This window comes from Opisthorchis viverrini (assembly GCF_000715545.1).
Source record: "Opisthorchis viverrini unplaced genomic scaffold opera_v5_43, whole genome shotgun sequence".
NCBI lineage: Eukaryota > Metazoa > Platyhelminthes > Trematoda > Opisthorchiida > Opisthorchiidae > Opisthorchis > Opisthorchis viverrini.
In genome coordinates, this window is record NW_008751699.1 from 558,976 (window position 1) to 574,886 (window position 15,911).

Here is a 15,911-nt window from a genome sequence, read left to right on the forward strand (position 1 = left end):
TGTGGGCTACCTTAGAAGTTGTCGTTATTGCTTATGGACTAGCTGGTACCACTCGTCTCATTTTCTCAAACAAGCCAGTCATAATCAGCAGCAGAGGCTGTAAAAACCACTTATTTTTCATATGTTGGTTCTAGCTGCCACATTTTTGTTCGCCTATGATCTGGGGATGTGGGGATAGATAGCTACCCATTGGCGACCGTAGCTGATACAACTGATGCGTAAAAACGGGTGTCAGTGGACCTTACATTTAAGTGATCGTGAGCAGAAGTTACGCTTCACACGACTCGAAACAGACCTAACAGGACTCAGCCCACTTTTCAGGTACCCTGGTCAATTTTGCCAACTGGATAATGTCTGGGATGTTCGATATACGGGAAAATGATTTTGTTACGCCATCACTTTACTCATTTTGATTTGACTGGCTAGCTTCTAGTCATAGACATCCGTGTTGATCCTCAACTTGAGCAACCAAATTTCGCTGCTTCTGTTGCAATGTTCACCTGAAAGCCGTCACCAAATCGACATGTAGTTTGATGACAGTGTCACCAGAATAGTGTCAGCTAGACCAGATGCCTAATGCGACTAGCGAAACAGGCAATCATTCCTGAAATCAATTTAACTATGTGTGGAGTTCCCGTCAAAGCAAGGATTACTGCTGACCCATTTTTAGTCTCAGATTTGTTTTCAAATCCAGCTACTTACCGAGATGTCGGATTGAGGTTATTGCACATCCTTTCCACTATTACTAAGATCCCCTATCTGTTGAGCCGCAGCACGGAACTGTGTAGTGGTACGCCCTAGAAGCAAAATCCTCAAACTAGTATTGTTCTGAGTCTTGCGTTCTATGTGGGCATACTCGGGATAGCTCAGTTTTTCTGCAACCAAGACCTTCGTTCTGATATTTTATATTGCCCACCATACATGGCTGCATTCCTACCATATGAGTACTTCCGTCAGAAGGAGGAATTTCAACAAATTCTCGCATGTTTTATATCACCTCGCGATCCATCGGTTCCGGCATTTACAACGTAGAAATTGGTCTGCAAACGAGCCTGGAATCAAATTGATTTTCTGCTTGTCGATCGATAATCCCGAGGTCCACGCCTACGTGTCTGTCCCGAAACGTGACGAAAATTATTTTGGGCTGTTGTACAGTCTTTACAAACACATTTGGTTTTACTGACATTCATCTTGGCCTGAATGAATTGAAATGTCACACTCACGATCTCAGTTTTAGCCTATCGCACGAATGAAAGAAAAACAGATCCCTCTTTTGAGCTGCAGCATTCCACTTGGTCATGCAAGTGTATGATCCATCAGTATTTGTGATAGACGGTCTCAGCAGTGTAGCGGTCCGAAACAGGATGCATAAGTGAAAAGCTAACTAGTTAACTGATCCAAATTGAAGTATACATCAGTTTTCATCTATGCTACCCCAGCTCGTTTCATAGTTTTGTTCATGCCAATTACCTCGTGCTCATCGGCCAGATATCCTCTTGAGTCATGCCGGTTATGACTGGCGAATAATTACCCTTGTGAATACGAAGGTGAAGGGAGAATGCTTTGGGAATAAGTTAGCTTGAGGTACATGACGATAACGGGAGAGCTGTTCCCTGTGGAGGTTTGTTCGATGAAGGTGGACAGTTTAATTGAATCGCAGGGAGGAATATCGTAGATATTGTAGACGAGAGATGACCTGAGGCAGTGATTGGACAAGGGAATAATGAAACTAAGGGGTTTCAACAATTCCGATGAGTTTTTCCCAGCTCTCGACTAACCAAATATCAATATATTCATCGGTCCGTGTGCATAACATGAAAGATTAGTACTACCTGGAAAATAATCGTGGGTAATTTTAAGCGACAACATCTATGGAAGTAAAGACGTTCCAACGCTCAAATATAGTGTTATATTGTTGCATTTGGCCGTGTGATAAAACAGGTGGGACGAAAAATTAGCTTTGATCGTTCAGCTGAGTACAGTTATGGAATACAGTTGCTTTAGGTGTGTTCAAGACACTTGAAATCTAAAATACTTGCTACAAATTAAAAGGCGATTGCGCGGGTTCTGTCCAAATGGATCGTTGCAACTTTTTGTCCCCCTACCCATCAACCAGTGACATAATAGGTAACCTAAGAACTGTTTAACTCATCACGATCATAGCTTGTAGTCAGTGGTGCTAACTTCTGTGCCGAACTAGGCATCCAGAGGAATGGTGTAGCACTAAACGGGGCCTCAATACATGTTGTTATCCTCTGTTTGGCTACTTTAAATGTTTGAGTAGCTAAACAACATGTCCACATTTCTTCAGAAATGCAGGTTCGTGTGCTAAAAAAGTCACGAGCTCGGAAGAGTACAGTAGGGAAGGTGGATAATGTGTAGTGAGGTGCCGTAAACCCGAGTCTACTCGTTATTCAAAGCAGTTTCCGTATACCTGCGGACGATCAAACTAAAGTGGCCTGTAAATGTACCACTGTAAAGTAATCATACTCTATGGGCTGATTGTCGTGGGCTACCTTAGAAGTTGTCGGTATTGCCTATGGATTAGTTGGTACCACTTGTCTCATTTTCTCAAACAAGCCAGTCATAATCAGCAGCAGACGCTTTAAAAACCACTTATTTTCATATGTTGGTTCTAGCTGCCACATTTTCGTTCGCCTATGATCTGAGGACTTGGGAGTAGATAACTACCCATTGTCAACCATAGCTGATACAAATTATGCGTAAAAACACGGGTGTCAGTGGACTTTACATTTAAGTGATCGTGAGTAGAATTTGTCCAGCGGGCCGTTACGAAACTGGTTGCCGGCCTCAAATCCACAGAGCACGAAACCCTGAAGTATTTTCGCCCCCGGTGGGACCTAATTCTTATTTAGTCTCTGATTGAACAAAACTCGTCCAACATGTTTTTCATTGTTAACCCAGTAAACGCATGACGGCGGCATGGTAAGAAGGTTTCCAAGCTCAAAGCGCACACATCCATTAGGCAATTTTTTCCTATTTCGGATGGTAGCTGCGTGGACTAACCCGCCCTCGACGTTGACCACGCTCATTCTAGAACCCAGTTCAAAGCACTATTGAACACCTATTTATTCGAGTCCTCGCGCTCGCAAGCATGCTTCCACGCGCTGAGAAACTAAAGGATGATGACATACCCTTTTTCACTTGCATCCTTTAGGTCAACGAAAGCCGCCAAACAATATTAACAAAACCGACCTGGAAAACCGTGACAAAAGTCTCGATCCTGCGAATCGCTACGTGAATCCGTGAAAAAGCACCAAACATCTGTCGTAATATCTGTCATGCTGCGGAAGTAGACAGCGTGGAATGTCCTTACTGGGGCAAGTGGCTTACGAGCGTCTACATCAACCAAGATACCACGGAAGGTTGAGCCTTCCCCAGAAACGAAAAACAAGGTCATGCAATTTTCCTCCCAGAATTTCACTTCTTGGATGCCTCAACAAAATGCAGCTACATCGCGAAGACATTCAGCTGCAAAATAAATGAAGTGCGATTCATAACGCTGCAGGCATTGTTTCAAGGTGTGAGAAATATGATTCATGGATGTTCTCATTGGTCGCTTCCTCACCCACAAATGCTGTTTCCAATCACATCTTCCAGGGTCAAGAGGTACCCTCGCACTTTTTTATGAGCCATATATTCAATTGTAGATGGCCTGCGTAAGCAACTTAACCGGGTGGTGGGTAAACTGCAGGCGAGGGAACCCGGAAGGCTACAACCGTCAATAGGCAGTGGATTGTCCAGGCACGAATCCTGCTGTACCAAGGCTGGTGGTCTGCCAATGGCGACCTGATTTCGATGGTCAAGGATACTGTGAATCAAGTCCGCTTGCCCCACATTCTCCGCTCCCAAGGGGAGCAAATCGACGGCCGTAAGTTTATAGCGTAGTACCAGCACCAGTGCTGCAAAGCACCATTTGGGGGAAGGAGATCACGAAGATGACTCCATATGACACAAGAAAGTGCCACACGTTTAAGTATGTTTTTCATTAACGCGTTTCTTGTGTCCTAGCACTAAGCAGGCATCATTTAACGAAAATAACGCCACTGAAAATAACATGGTGTAAGATCGGTTCTGCGCTAATGCCGCAGCGGAGGTGCCCACTTTATAGAGTAAGCATGGATGAGCGCAAGTCAGTTGATTGATACAGACTACTGTAACGACCGTTTCGAATTCTTGAGCAACGAGCACCAAGGTTAGCAACCAAACCGGAAAAACTCCGAACGAATGGCTACGCAAATGTGCTGTACTATAAAAAAGTAGTGTAGTTACACGGAATACAAAATTACAAACCTCAACGGTTTTCGACAAACGGTGAGGTACTCCAAAAGACAAGCAAAGCCGGATCAACAGTAATTTTAAATATATATGAAGTTGCAACAATTACTATCATGACCACCACATCATGACCAATAACAGCATCACCAAATGAGAACACGTTTGTTCCAATGCCATACAACCACGCCAATTTATTTGAATCAAGTCTCATAATGGAAAGAGGGAATCGGGACAGGTGGGATCCTACCTACCACCAACATCCGCGCTACCTACACTCAGACAATTCAGACAGAACCTAACATCATGAACGTCACTGACATCAGTTAACCGCTAAACCGTTCGGCGTCTTCAGTCAAGCAATGGGAAGGCCAGTTAGACTCTATGCTTGAAGGCGAACAGCGCTCAAACTTTTGATAATATACTTCAGTTCCTTTTGTGTTAAATTTTATTCACCTCTAGGTTTGCGCCACTGCCAATTAAAAACGGGAACAGCGCTTTTTTGGCAGGTGTAACACATGGTCCAATAGAATTAACTTGAAGTGCTGGATGCATATTTGAGTGAACAGCGCTTTTTTGGCAGGTGTAACACATGGTCCAATAGAATTAACTTGAAGTGCTGGATGCATTATTTGAGTGAAGTACCGTCTTCACCGAAATCCCCCATTCTGTTCACATTATTTCAAATTTGCTGTTGACGAAAACCTGAAGTGTCTCAGAACTTTCATCCGAAATGACCAAGTCTCGCATGCGTAGAATACAGCAATCAACAGATTTCGAACCAATACACTGGTATACCCGGCGTGGTACGTAATTCAAACCACAGAATCCGTTAGGAATAACGGAGGAGCAGAGTGACCAAATGAAATTTAGTCTCGCACGATCTGCCTCCTTCCAAGAGGAAGAGTTCAATAATGCTGTGTGTGTACACCAAAAATAAACATAAGTAGTTTGACAAAACACAATACTTGTATCGTCCATTACTATGACATTTGAAATTCCCCACGTTTCTTTTGTTCCAATTTGTAACACCCACTCCACCTTTGTGTTTAGTGCGTCTGACGTTTGTTTGTCCTTACATTTCACCCATTTGGCCTTGAGGTCATCCAGCCATTTGTGGCCGACCTAATGCACGTCTCTTGTGGGAGCCTGTTTGTTTATTTGGTTCGTACTTTTGTAGTCCAGGTGGACCATTTGTTGTCGACGAATATCTACTACCGAGGTTTGTATATTTTGTGAATACGTGTCTCGCGTTAATAGCACCGTACAGAAACCCAGCTCCGACAATGGTTTCGCCTTCCCGGGGGTTCCGGGAAGATACGGTTTGCCAGCTACACTACTGATAATGTTGCTGCAAATTCTTCGACGGCCTTGCTTCGCCCTTCTTGGGGCTCATCGGGTACCCGCAGTACCCGAGTTTCCGTCAACCTTAGGTTCTATTTGAACCCAACTTGGATAAATTTCGACAAATACACTCATTTGCATACCAATCAGGCTTTGACAGGAGACTCATCTGGAACCCAGCTGAATCCCGTTCACTCTGGGTTCAAGTACAACATAAGACTGCCGGAATCTCGCAGACTGCGCCTACATGGTGAGCCCCGAAAGGGGCGAAGCCCATCGTGGGCTGTCGAAGCATTTTCAGCATATTACGTCTAAGCAGTGTTGCGTTACCAATCGGGCCATTCTTGCCGTGGACTTTTTTCCTAAGTACTCTGAAAATCATATGGTGACCAAGTGTAAAAGCTTTTATCACTCTGCCCTGGATTCTATCTTGGTATGGGCGCAATTCTCCAGTTAAGCGTCATCCCAATGTTGGGAAAGGTTTAGAGGGGAAATGTTGTATGGGGACTTTTAGCCACCCAGTCACCCACATACTTGACTGTTCAGCTCACAGTCGCTCACTGGATCATTAGGCTTGTCTTTTTTTATGCTCACAAACCACGTCACGCTAAGCTGACTGATCGGACATCGATTGTCTGCACCGCCTATTGAGCGTGGCAACTACTCATGTGCTGTCACACTCATGTTCACGCAAACGGACCTACATATAGGGAAACCGAACAATGTCAGCACACACAGACTCGCGCGCGCGCAGGGAGCAGGATGTCAACCTCTCCACAAGTCCACGGACAGTTATGGAACACGTGTAGCAGTCGCACTGCGGACAATAACACGTTCCCGCCGTCCGGACTTTCACCAAGGGACTCTCACATACGATAAGTTCCCTTTTGACTTGCTCCACACTTTATATTGCCCCTTATTTTATACATGCTTCAAATCACTTCTGTAAACTACTGTCAACCACAGTGAAGACTTTTATTAGTGCATACACCTGATTTGTATTCTGACCATCATCGAAAGTGCACTAATAGAGATCAAGCTTAGGATCCATGATTCTCTGAAGAGGAAAGCTTCTCGTTAGTCCTGACGAATACATGCTAATTTCAATTTATTAAGTTAAATTTGTCTTTCGTTTTGCGGCGCGACCCTCACACATCTTATTCCTGTTTGCTGCCACGAGACTTTATTAAATTTAATATTCTCGCGGCTTGCATCGGTAAACTTCCAATTATTGTGGTATCATGAGATTGGCTGAACTATGATAGTCTGAACGGAATCCATACCTTAACGGTGATAAGTGGGTATTATTTCTACGTCTCTAGGTTGTGAAGCCATGAATATGTCGTTTGAACTCACAGACTATTACTCAGTGAGGGTGCAACTGCCACGCCTCGGGCTCACCCATATCTCTGGATATTACGATGCGCGGTGCGAGAGCAGAATACTGGGAATCAGAGTGAATGAAAGCGTTTCATGGTAAATCGCAAACACGTTTTATGCAAGTGAATGAATCCTTATTATTTCTGACAGTTATCCATTATCCTGAGCTGTAACCAATTCAAGGTAGACAACCCACACTGGATTACAAATTGAACTACTTCAAGTAGTTTTCCGGCACATATAAATCCATGTTTTGACCCGCAGGTGCTTTCAATGATCTGTTCACACATCTGTAAACTCAAATATTACGGACATGAAACTGAATGAATTTCCCTTCCACGATACTTATTAATCGATCATCTTGTCCGAAAAAATATCATAAATAAGCTTTATCCAACGCCGTCTGTATTTACTTCCACAGCCACCTATTCTAGAGTAGAAATCAGAAACCAAACTGATAAAGACTAGAAGACTGCGTCTAGCTGAGAAGCCCGATAATGAATAAAGTGGATTATCATCATCACTGTCAGCTGTAAGAGCCGCGTACTTGTAGCTGTCAGAGTTTTCGTTCACCGATGATTTGGGGAGATGGGGTAGGTACCTACGAGCTGATAAATTGGTGCGTAAATACAGCACTGTCAGTGGACTGTAAGGTAGGGGGTCGGGAAGGGAGCTATGCATTGCAGGCAACAGCTAGGATGCACGAGCGCCATTTAGGGCACGAATGGGTCACGTTTGACTATGTCTCTGACCACTGATTTGGCCCGTCTTGAGGTCTCCATCCAGGAAGACGGCAATGCCCAGTGCAGCTGAATTTGCTGGTACTAGCTTTTATACTTTTCTGCCAAGTCATTGTTTGATCGCCTCTGGGCTCTCAAACAGTCCTCATCCATCCAAACATCAACCCGACTTCCACAGTTTCGATAGGAGAATTCCAACTATTTGCGTAACTAGACAAGGAAAATTAACTTCCAGCACCTGAGATTAGTTGCTTTAGTTTAATTCTTCTGTAACAGGATGAGTAAACTTCACAGGTTCCCCATACTGGTGCTGCTCAAAATCAGCAGTCGGAGGCTAGGTCCGCGCAGAGTAAGATGGGATTCCGATTCCAACGTAGTATTCCGTACCCAAGATTGAGAATTAACCCTTCCAGATCTAGCTTGACGGTGCCTCCCCTGACCCTGGGGAAATCAGTCTCATCCTAGGCACAGCGATGGGAAAAACGCAATCCGGAAATTTCAGAGTTATCGAATGTCTGGTACGTGGAGCGAAGATGTTTGACAACTGCGAGTTAGGACTAAGCGCACTTGTAATTTTTTTCAATTCCACACACATTCACATCTGCTCCACTTCTGAGGCGGAGCCTGTTCTGTTTAACTGTAGGCTCTCAATTAAGCTTTCAGTCTCTAAGTAATCTGACAAGACAGCGAGCAAAAACTGTCGGGGGATCAGCTTCATGGATACCACCACTAACATTTCCTCTGGACAACTCGAAGGAACCTCGAAAATAAGAGGTGCTCGAAAACGACCCAAGCCGATGTGGTTTCTGCCCTGATAGAAACCATACGGATCAGAAAATCATTCTTGCAGCAAACCATTGTCTGCTTCATTATGTTTCGCTCTGAGCTGACTCGACAATGCATCAGCATAGCTCATCGCTATAATCAAGTTTTACTGCCTGTTAGCTAAAGCTCGAATCAAGCTTTACGGCTAAGAGACTACTGAATCTACTCGCGTTTCCGGTTGCAGTCAAGAACGTCCTTTGTTACCATTTTCGGTCAAATTCATAGCTGATTGTGTGATGCACTGGGCTTCCAAGTGAGTCCAAGCATCCCGGCTCCCATACTGACCAAACAATACCAAGTCATTCTTTTTTACTGCTACAGCTCGCTGGAGGCTTTACTTTCCTTCTGTGTTCTACTCGTCAGTAACTCTGATTATGATGTAAAATTGTACAGCTTCGCTACTTTTCAAAAACAAACAGAAACAAAAAGGGGAGTGCCAAAAATGCGATTTAACTGTTTAGAATCTATGCGTAACTCCTTTTCATACATAGCCAAGTTGCTAAGACTTTGAAATCTCATCTTGTTCATGGTCTGGCTATATTCCTTTGTTAAACAGGATGTAAATTTCACAAAGAAAGCATCGGTATTTGCAACTTCAGTTTGGCTGCTTTCCAATCGTTTACAACTAGTTCCTGTGTGGTATACAGCCAACAAAAGACAGGAAGTTAAAAGGACGGGAAGTTCATTTGGGTGTGTCCGCTGCCCGCTGTACAATCAATCGATAAGAACTTAAAGGGAGCTTGGTAAATTAGAACTTACTCAATGATAGGGTCTCTCGGCATTTGGTAGAGAGCCTGAGATAAAAGAGAGCTAATCTTAAACTGGTTGTTTGTAAACGGTAGGAAAACGATGTAGGACTATAGCCCGTGACTAGGCCTGTGTATATTTATGAAGTCGATGAGTCCTGTCCCAGAAGATTCTTTTGAAAGACAAAGCAACCATGCGACGATTGAACACAACTGCTTCTAGTCTGTAAAGGAAGCTCCAAAACTTGTTGACTTTAGACCCACAAACTCGCTCACGGTAAGTATCTGCAACAATGATGGTATTAGCTACAGAAAATGTTGATGGCTTACAAAACACTGGCAATAACCAACCCGATAGCCACAAAAATGGTGTGAATTTGTTGTCAAACAGCCCTGTTTACCAGACCACTAAAAAAGGGCTTACCCATGAACGTCCGCCTATATTTTTGCCCCTCACAACATAGCACCAAACCGGCAAGATTCTTCATCAGCTTTATACGTATTCGCGTTCACATCGCCCTCGTTTGAACGGCTCTTCTCCTGTTCTAGAGCAATTTTTCTGTTGGGTCCACATCAAAGGAACAGTCAGTTGACCCGGGTTTCGTTCTTAATAGAGCTCATCAGTAGTGCTTATCCCTGGCAGTACCGCGGTTTGAGCTTCGGATATCTAACTGACATGCTAGACAACCGTGTTACCACTGCTGAACTGGTGTACGATGGATTCATCTGAATTTTCAAGTCTGAGCAAGCTAATTTGCTCACGCTTGAGGGACCTGATTGACTGATCCGACAACTCGAAAGACGATCCAGTGGCTGTCCCGGTTGTGCCGATCGGCTAACATGCCTGTTAGGACTCCCCAGTCAGGTAGTGTACGGAAGCTTGGAACCTGCTGGCTCTGGGCAAGCCAAACACATCACTCAAACGTGGACACATTAGTTTGACCAGACGTGAAAATTCAGATGATTCCAGCATATGCTGGTCGAGTAGTACTTGCCTCGCATGACAGACGTTCGGAGCTAAAACCGCGGCACAGCCAAAGACACTCACTGCTGGTGAGCTCCAATCAGAAGGAAACTCAAGTTCACTGCCTTTCCCTTTGACGTGGATTCAGCAGAACAATTGCGGCAAAACAGGAGAAGGACTTTCAAAACGAAAGTGATGTAGACGCAAATTCTACAATTCCTACAAAACCATACGTTCTGTGACTCGAGAAAGCAGTACTTTCACCCGGGAAGCAAAAGACTTCATGGTTTCGAATTGCCATCATAATAACGTGCAGTTGCTGTATCTTCCCAAAAACAACACAGAACCATATATGTGATGAACCGTTAGCATTGCTTATAGAGTAGCTGTCAAAAAACGCAACGGACTGTCCATAAATTGTTACAATACAGGTTGGAATCATCAGTGGCCGTGAAAGTCATGAAAAGAGCGAATATAGGAGATGAAGCTTACGTTCCACAGGTACGTCACGAAGGTATACGGGATAAATCAAAGACATAAATGTCATCAAGAAATGTTATCTTTTTTTGCCTGCTTGCTCAGTCAGCTCTGCAAGTTGATACAAAGTTGGGACATCTCAAGTCAGCACTGGTTATCCCCCCCTATCTCAGATATAATCAGAAGCCAAGTCTTGTTGCCACAGAGATATTTGGTAGCATTGAGTTATTACACAAGCATAGCTGTGTGTTGTCAGACAAATCCGTCCAAGCATCATTCAACCTGCTCAGCTACTTGGAACAAAAAGTCGTCGTTGACAGCAACAAATAAGAGCGCATCTGTTCAGGCAACGTTTCGCTTTTGACACAAATCTTCCTTGAGGAAGATTTTGTGTCAAAAGCGAAACGTTGCCCAAATAAAAACTGCCGATTTTTTATCAAGCTCTTCTGAAACGATGACTTCTCAATCGGTTTCAAACCTTTCCCAATTGATTGAAAAGAATGCATCTACCTACTGACACTAGAATGTATTCCCTCTCCAGGCCTTGTAAAAAACGACTACCAGTCAGATTGACTACTGGTAACTTTAACGGAGATTTCGTTCTGTAAGTGAAAGCAGTCTATGCTGAAAAGCAGAGAAGCACTGTACAGGGATAGCTGAATACACTCGTTGTTCGTGATACATAGACCAGAGTTCTGTCATTGCCGAGGGCTACATCGCCCCTACACCATTCTTCTCCATGCCATATTTGTTCAAAATAGCACGAATTTTACTGGGAAGTGTGAGCACAACGGCCAGTTAAATCCCACAGATATGGTTACCATAATGTGGAACGATGTATCTGCGCAAAGCAGAGTAAATAAAGGCGCATCTGGACTGAGTAGTGCGTACCTTTTCTAACAGCTTTGTTCAACCCAGGTGACCGAGAAATTGTGTTCGATATCTCACTGAACTGGATATGATTACACACATGATTTTTGATCTAAACTTTTTGAAAAGGGTACTTATTTTCTCTGCAGCTGTCCTGAACCATTCTCGATTTGAATGATTCAGACTGCTAAAACACCTGGAAGAACTACTGTCAAGTAGTGTCATTTATTGTATTTTGCCAAGACTGCTGCTAAAATAACTGTACGAAGAATCAAAACTCCCGTCGATTTGGATCATATGACTGCTATCTGCGTCTTAGTTTCATCTCCGTCACGGGCTTCCAGGTGACGACTGACTACTCAAATCTAAAATCGATTATTTCGTTTCTCTGTTCTTATCATGGATCACCAGTGTGTAGCATGAGTCTTCGCCACTTAATTGACTTCATTTCGTTACGAAGTAAGGCGGACCAATGCCAGCACATTCACACCACAAAGGGCTACCAGCAACGAAAACCCCTCTAGGTTATCTAATTGTAGCCTCAAAACCGATCACGTTCAGTACGCGTCTGGTCCATCCCACTTAATATCGTCTGTATGACCATGACAGTTCTACTCAAGAGAACCTCTTATGACGTCGAATTTACCTCTTCCGAAATTCCGCTCCTTTGGCATCGGGAATTTGAAGGTGACTGACTTCATCACCTTTCAGCACTCTTTATCCTCTACACATGATGTTGCGTGTGCAATATAATGGTTATACTGCTCACGGTTTATATGTAAATTATCTGGTACAGAGCCTAATGACTGATCAAGCAAAACAAACTGTATTTGTTATCCTCAGTCCCTTCAGGGTTGAAATTGAGTGCGTGCGATTCCCTTCAAAAATTAACGCTTTTGACCAATTATCAGTCAATCTAGGGATGAAAACAATGATGGTCACGCAGTTTCGTCACCGTCATTTTTTTCTTTCGATATGTAAATCACGAGAATTTCCTACTGCTCTCTTTTCGTATTCGTCAGTGTAGTGAAGATTTTATCGTGGTGTGTGGGGCTGGGTCGATAAATATGTAAATGAACACGCACATGATAAAATGTACAAAGATATGTTCCTGGTAAACATCTTAATGGGCGGAGGGTAGGTCTAGTTATAGTGACTACTAGGAAAATGTCGGGATACCCGCAACAAAGCAAAGTTGGTATAAACTCAACACAAAACTGTTGGATACAAAACTGTTGAAGAGTACTTTCTGAGAAGCCCTTGCGTAAGGGAATGTTACCCGTAAAAATCCACATCTGTGCAAGGTCTGAATATTCACCGGGGAATATGAATTTTGGACAAGCTAAAGGAAGTGAGGTTTAGAAGCTAACCTACAGTTTTCAAGCACTGCACAAACAAATGTGTTGATGGAAGATGCCATCCTTTCAAGTCAAGGCAGAGCTTCGAACCTTTCTACCAAGTAGTTCACGCTAGTGGAGACAGTGAATGGGCATGGTGAATAGTGCTGTTTTTGGGCCCTCCAGCTTTTCGGATTATTCATCTTTATAGCCTGCTCGAAGTACTCCGAAATCCCGAGTGCTTCACTTCCCATAATAATAACGGTAGAATGGAGATTGAGTTCTGCCACATGGCCGGAAAGCACTGTACAGCGGCTTCATCCTTCATCGATTATTTAACAGTGTGCATCCCACGGAACTCCGTGGAGTTCAGAACCTGCCACATCTCGGAAAGTGGTCTGTGTAATTGACAGTTCAGCCACGAGCGACAAAGTTTTAGGTGTCAGCGTTAAAAAGTTGAATAATAAGTGGTCAATCTACTAGCCGGGAGGTCGCGGACTTAAAACTCCCTGGAGTTTCGTAAGATGCGTACTGCTGACGATAACTGATGATGGTGTATCTTATGAATCACCTAAACAGTGCTTCTCAGATTCAGCTACAGGACGAAATCCTCACCTTCGCCCTCAACTCCCCACATCTCTCCCACACTACCATACAGTTTCAAAACCCACCTTTTATGCCTTGCAGCCTGATGAACAGCTTTGGAGGATATCAGTGGGACAATATCAACATGAGCGCGTGTTCAGTCCCCGAACTGAATGGCGCGGATCTTGAAAGACTTCATTTTCTGAGATCAAGTAAGTAATTCAAATGGGACAAGTCGAATAGAATGCGAATAAAGAGGTTGAGTTAATGAAAGGCTTTTCTAGCAGTGGACATACTCTAATTGCTGGGGCACGATGAGTACACGTTGCTTAGATGAACTATGTTAGTCGGCCATCACACTAGGCCACCCACCTCTCTTCCAACTGATTGCTTCGGGCTCTACTTAGACAGAAGTTTAATACCAACAGCAGTCTAAATTATGTGTTCCTCCTGATAATGGTTTGTAATGGACTTGATTTATTCTTCTTTTCAGTATTTTGTGCGCTGCCCACAATCCGAAATACTGGATTTCTCATTTGTTCGATCAGGGGGATGTATATGCACTTCACTTTTAAGAAAATCATCTGTATTGAAGAGAGTTAGTGAGTTGAAAATAACCAATGAATACCGCTAAGTCAATAAGGATGCAGTGGTTGCTGTCAAAACTGAACAAGAGATTGTCTATTCAGAATTTTTCATCGATCAAATCATACATTTTTCGGTTTCTTACTAATTCTTTCCCCTACTAGTTGGTTGTGGCCGGTTCTTTATCCCAGTCAAGTGAACTGGTGAGAAATTTCGTTTTTGGTGCCGCATTCATTTTAATTCCAGTCTCGATATTGAGAGCACTTTGGTGACACCAAAAGGCTCCAAAAGGAGATAGCGAGGTTCTTCAGGGTTCCTTTTTCAGGTAAACTGCACTCAGATAGGTAAATTCTATCCTTTCTTGGTTCAGGACGTTTAGATCCGTAACTGCTGTCCTCGCAGGAATTTCATTGCTGTTTATTTAACCCAAAAAGATGTAGTCATCCGTCAGTGGAACTCAAGTCTAAGGCTCCAGATAATAGATGGTCTGCCAGGTCAAATATTTCCCCGTCAAATGGTGATAACCATTGGAAAAAAGCCTGAAAAGTGGGCCATTCTGAAGGGTTTCTCCTTAGGTTGCCCATTTCCCCAAGGGGGCAATTGTTATCTGAGTTTCGCAGCTCATGGACGGAAAAGGTAGCATTGATCCAAAATACGGTGCTTCTTATTTAGCGGGAATGTGACGGGCAATTCTCAGAGAGAATTTTGACTAATACACTCATCTGCATACCAGTTTGGTTTTGACGGTAGACTTATCTGGGATCCAAATGAGTCTCTCATTTGTGATGTTCTTAAGCAAATGAATGTGCTGCACCAGGCCACCTTGTGTTTCAGCTGGTATGCTATTTGATATGCTACACTATATTGTCTAGATGCAACAAACTACTCATAAGGTTGCTGAAAACCCTTCGATCGGTTTCGCCCTTCTTGGGGCTCATCAGGTAGGCGCACTCCCCGATTTCCCGTCCAACTTCTGTTCTACTTGAACCCAGATCGCACTAAATTTGACTTACACACACCTCCATACGAATTTGGTTTTGACGGGAGACTCAGGTGGATTCCAGATGGGTCTCCTGCCAAGAGCAGAGTTTTGGACAATAATGCATCAATGAACTCAGTGCGATTCTTTAGAATTTTTGTTGTGACAGTACGTACTTTCAAACAAAATGTACGCAACGGCACACTCCAGAACTTCTGCCGGACATTTCACTCCCCGCTTTCTGGTTAACGCCGGATATTGCCCATTCCACCAATGCAGCATACGTGGGTTATCACGGCCTATCAGAGCACATGGCTGAATTTGTTCCACCAGGAAACTATTATCAAACGATGCAGACCAAGTTCTGGTTTATATCCGATGGGCTTCACAAAACCATCACCGAAAGAAAAGGGTTTTTTGCCACTGTCTGTCAGGACTGTGAGGGCAATACATCAAGATCAGGTCGTCCTAATTAAGTAATCACCTCTGGGTAGCCCTATAACAGGCGGAAAGACATTGGTGTACTCTGCGTTTTATAATCAGACCTTACTTATAAAATCCAGGGAACAAAAACAACCAGAGTATGGGTTGTATGCAACAGTTGTTTTTTTTGGTATGTGTGTGTGGAGTGTCACCTATGAAGAGTGAGACCCAGTCTAGTGGCTTGGTATCACACGCTGGTAGAAGTGCTCGACAGTTGAAAAATAATCGAAAGAGACTAGTTCCAAAGTGACCGTAGATAGGAATTTTTCAACATACTGCTTCTACCCTCTTGTTCAAATT

The 15,911-nt window shown here is 43.5% G+C and overlaps 2 protein-coding genes across 2 annotated transcripts in view; both read left to right on the top strand.

The window, feature by feature from the left end:
• T265_03144 (hypothetical protein) overlaps positions 1-2,876 on the top strand; it is a gene marked incomplete at both ends in the record, with an annotated part of 9,188 nt that extends 6,312 nt beyond the window's left edge. The window contains one exon of the mRNA XM_009167557.1: positions 2,773-2,876. Within this exon, the coding sequence (XP_009165821.1) occupies positions 2,773-2,838 (66 nt within the window). The remainder of the gene's footprint in view (positions 1-2,772) is intronic.
• A 4,097-nt stretch (positions 2,877-6,973) lies between these two features.
• Positions 6,974-10,116, top strand: T265_03145 (hypothetical protein; the record flags this gene model as incomplete). Its single annotated transcript, XM_009167558.1, has 2 exons — positions 6,974-7,096; positions 10,015-10,116. The coding sequence occupies 2 exons, from the start codon at positions 6,974-6,976 to the stop codon at positions 10,114-10,116; spliced, it is 225 nt and encodes a 74-aa protein (XP_009165822.1).
• Between the last annotated feature and the right edge of the window lie 5,795 nt (positions 10,117-15,911).